The sequence below is a fragment of the Entelurus aequoreus genome, linkage group LG03, assembly GCF_033978785.1.
Source record: "Entelurus aequoreus isolate RoL-2023_Sb linkage group LG03, RoL_Eaeq_v1.1, whole genome shotgun sequence".
In the NCBI taxonomy this organism is placed as follows: Eukaryota; Metazoa; Chordata; class Actinopteri; order Syngnathiformes; family Syngnathidae; genus Entelurus; species Entelurus aequoreus.
In genome coordinates, this window is record NC_084733.1 from 55,476,066 (window position 1) to 55,480,464 (window position 4,399).

The 4,399-nt window shown below is 39.2% G+C and overlaps 1 protein-coding gene across 1 annotated transcript in view; it reads left to right on the plus strand.

Moving 5' to 3' along the window:
• The window catches only part of LOC133646639 (protein unc-79 homolog), a 116,881-nt gene extending 114,195 nt beyond the window's left edge, over positions 1-2,686 (plus strand). The window contains exons 50-51 of the mRNA XM_062042220.1: positions 1,754-1,795; positions 1,886-2,686. Of these exons, the coding sequence (XP_061898204.1) occupies positions 1,754-1,795; positions 1,886-2,074 (231 nt within the window). The 3' untranslated portion in view covers positions 2,075-2,686. The remainder of the gene's footprint in view (positions 1-1,753; positions 1,796-1,885) is intronic.
• Positions 2,687-4,399: the final 1,713 nt, after the last annotated feature.

Sequence of the window (4,399 nt, forward strand, 5' to 3'; positions counted from 1 at the left end):
AGTTAGCAATAATCCTGCAAACAAGGTGCAGTTACTAATCTATATTGGAGTAAACACGACTCATAAACTAATTTTCAGATGACAATGCTGATCTCTCTTTTTTGGTACAATGCGACCTCAACTCGTTGTGATTACTTAAAGATGTCCAACGTTCTCCAGGAAGCAAAATACATTCACATTTAGTCTGTAGTTGCAAGTTGATGCTCTTGTTTGTGTAGCACAGTTGGTTCATCCTTGCGGTATTTGCTCTTCCGACAGATCAGCTGTGATGAAATTATTTACATCTTAGTCTTCACAGATGTTAGATGTTCTGCAAGGAGTGGCTGTCCATTTAGCAAAGGCATATAAAATGGATGGATGGATATGTTTAACTTAACTGTGCTGCTTTTGTTGACAACATTCTTGTCGATGTAGCTAGCATTCATGTTACAGCACCTAGCTATCTGCGCAGCAGCACCAGCTGACCGGCAGCAGCCATCACTGCTCACTGAGGACGGTGACTGCTGCTTGCTTTCCCCTCAGACTCTCCAAGACACAAACAAAGTCTCCTATATCCCGGGAAAAGTCATTAGATTTGACGCTCGTAGCTGTTTGCCAAAAAAGTCGCCAAGAGGATTGACAACATCCTCGAGTATGTGTTTCGCTTTATGGTATTTTATGGTATTCTAAACTTGATGTGCGTCGATGATAAAAAAAAAAAAAGGTTGCATACCAACAAGTTACCTTAGTTTTATCTAAAATTGGCCACCCCTCTTTGTAATCACAGACCATGTAACAAATGCGTGTGTCTTCCGGAAGCGATTAATCTTCATCCATATTTGATAACACAATAATAAGGTTGACAGCCAGTATATATATATATATATATATATATATATATATATATATATATATATATATATATATATATATATATATATATATATATATATATATATATATATATATATATATATATATATATATATATATATATATATATATATATATATATGTCATCAGCATCCAAGATGAGCTTTTGTGACCTGTAACCTGTTTGAAATGGTTTTATTATCATTTTTATACCAACAAATATATAGCGAAAATCGTGTTGAATTGAGAATCAACTCTGAATCAAACCGTAACCCCAGGAATATGAATCGAATCCAATCATGAGTTGTTGTAAGACTCCCACCCCTCATACATATATTATATTTTTATATTTTTTTTATTATTTCAGTACTTTTTTAAAAAATTTCGATGACTTAAATTATATTTCTGATACATCACATCAAGAGTTTTGGGGTCCCACTAAAAAGCCCACACAAAAATTGTAATAGTGTTTTTTTCTATCTTTTAAAATCATATTTGCATAGTATTATTTCTCTTAAAATTTACCGTCTTTACAAATATAACAACTTTACTTTTAGTACAAATGCAACTTGATTCTGATAAGGTGGCCTTTCCATGAACATTATTGCCTCTGTTCTCTGATTGGCTGAGTGAAATCACATGATTCTTCTGCCTTTTAAAAAGACCTCATGAGTTATTCCACAATTAACAAAAATGGTTCCTTAGCCTATTAAAGATTTGTAAAAACATTTTGAATGTCCGTAGAGATAAAAAATTAAATAGTGAATTAAATATTAAAAATAGACCATAGAATAATAATATTGTCAACTAAAGCAAAAATACAAAAATAATAATAATAAAAAAATTAAGAATGAATAATCATTACACAAGAAGTTAAGGCATATTTGTTCTTTCTCTACAGCTTATTCCAATGTGGCTTCCCATGATTCAGTCCAATCTTAAGGTAAACCCTTGAAATTTCTGCTGTTGGTAGTGTCAGAGTTAAAATGTCCATGAAGGCTATTTCAATTACTTTTTTTCTCTCCTCCATCAGCACCTGTCGGCCGGGCTGCAGCTGCGTCTCCAGGCCATCCAGAACCGTGTGAACCATCAGCGTCTACAAGGTCAGACGCCCGAAGCGCCGCCGTTCGCGCTGCGCAAATGGCTGCAGTGCACTCAGTTCAAGATGGCTCAGGTGGAGATCCAGTCGTCTGAGGCCGCGTCACAGTTCTACCCAATGTGACCTGCATGTAGGTCCTGACCAAAAAGGAGTCTCAGAGAACTTTTAGTATAAATTGTACAGTAGATACATGATATTTTAACGTACTGCTTACTTGTGTTGTGGTCTGACAGCATCTACTCTTTTTCAAAGGCTCCAACTGGACAATAAAAGTTGGGTTATTTCTAAGACACCGTGTCATTTCCTATTCAAATGTGACATTCACCACCCTTTTTCAAAATGTCCACTTTACCATAAATGCGATTAGATCAGCCCCACCTTGTTTTCCCTCTCCGGGAAATTGACATGAGGCACATTCACCCTGCTCCCATCTCTGATCCTTGTCGAAGCGTCCGTCACGCAGCCTCTCTTCGTCACGACACAGAACCATCAGGAGCCGGTGTGAGTTCCTAACCAGATAAGTCGCAAGCAGACCTGAGAGTTAAATACGACAATTTGGGTTTTTACCAGCACCCCTACGGCCTCCAAGCAGTTACACCAAACAAACACAATTACCTTTGTCCTAATGTGGTTTGTGTCCATGAAACATTGTTGTGCCGTCTAACTGCATTAGTGTGAGCCTCTCGTCTAATGAGGATAACAGACGACATGACAGCAGGGCGTTCATTTCTCTTTTCAATGTCATTATCCAGTTTTAACATTAAACTCATTTAAATAATACACACCATTTGTTTTAGAGGGTTCTTTTTTTTGCATGCATAAGAGGACCTGTGATGAGAGGTGTGAGCCAAATGAGTCACACCATGTGACTATACTGCACACACATGCACACTCACGCACTCCACCTGGTGACCTATGAGGCTGGCTGAATCAGTGCCCCCCACCACCATGTCATCAACCTCCAGTCTTGGCTCATCAGAGCTCCCCTGTTGTGGGAGGATGGACAAAAGTGATGCTGGCTGCAAGGTTTGTTTATGTGTGTGTGTTTGTGTATGCACTGGTGTGTAATCAAGTCCCCCTGCGCTGGGGTTGCATCTGTCAGCCCGAGTCACGATTGTGATCGTTTTTTCAAAAGAAGCGCTCATTAGCAGCAGCTTATGTAATCGGTGTCCCACAGGTATGCAGCTCTCTCCCCACTCTGACCTGCCTGCCCGCCTCCTGGAGGACATATGGCGGGGCAACTGTAATTATTTTAAAGCCTCTCAGGTGGAGGGAGTGTGAAGGGGGCTCCTCTAAGATTGTGAAGGTCAGAACTCTTCCTCATAAACAAAACATGGACAAGCTGGACAATGCATCGTATTCTAATTGCTCACACATGCACTTTATGATTGACACTTTCATTGTTTATTGAGCAACATACTGTATTTATTACCCTTGTGCTGCATGTTTGCGGTGGTGTGACCCTGCACCGCATCAGGCTGAGACCACTGGCATTACATTGCAATAAGGCAGGGAGAGTCCAAAACGTGTGGCCCTGGGGTCAATGGCAGCCTGTGGTCCGATGTTTGTTGACCTGCTGCACATTGTTAAAATAGTTTTGTACAAAACAAAAAACAAACATCAAAAATGGGGAAGATGGATCTTTTTTTATACATTACATTTTCATATTTTTGACTTATATAAATAAATGATATGTTGGGCAAACTGACTCGTTTGTCACACGCAAAGAGAGATGTATTTTGGTACTAGAAACAGAGCTTGACTTTACTGACACCAACATTTTGTCAAAGCAGCAATTTCATGAAGGACATGGACATGATACGACCCCTAGCTAAATGAGCCCCCGCCCTGCCCTCAATATTCAACAATACAAAAAAGCAAGCTTTGCTACACATCTTAAAGGCCTACTGAAATGAATTTTTTTTATTTAAACGGGAATAGCAGATCCATTCTATGTGTCATACTTGATCATTTCGCGATATTGGCATATTTTTGCTGAAATGATTTAGTAGAGAAAATCGACGATAAAGTTCGCAACTTTTGGTCTCTGATAAAAAAAAGCCTTGCCCCTACCGGAAGTAGCGTGACGTTGTCAGTTGTTCACTTCCTCATATTTTCCTATTGTTTTCAACGCAGCTAGAGCTATTCGGACCGAGAAAGCGACGATTACCCCATTAATTTCAGCGAGGATGAAAGATTCGTGGATGAGGAACGTTAGAGTGACGGACTAGAATGCAATGAATTACATATCTTTTTTCGCTCTGACCGTAACTTAGGTACAAGGGCTCATTAGATTCCACACTCTCTCCTTTTTCTATTGTGGATCACGGATTTGTATTTTAAACCACCTCGGATACTATATCCTCTTGAAAATAAGAGTCAAGAACGCGAAATGGACATTCACAGTGACTTTTATCTCCACGACAATACATCGACGAAGCTCTTTAG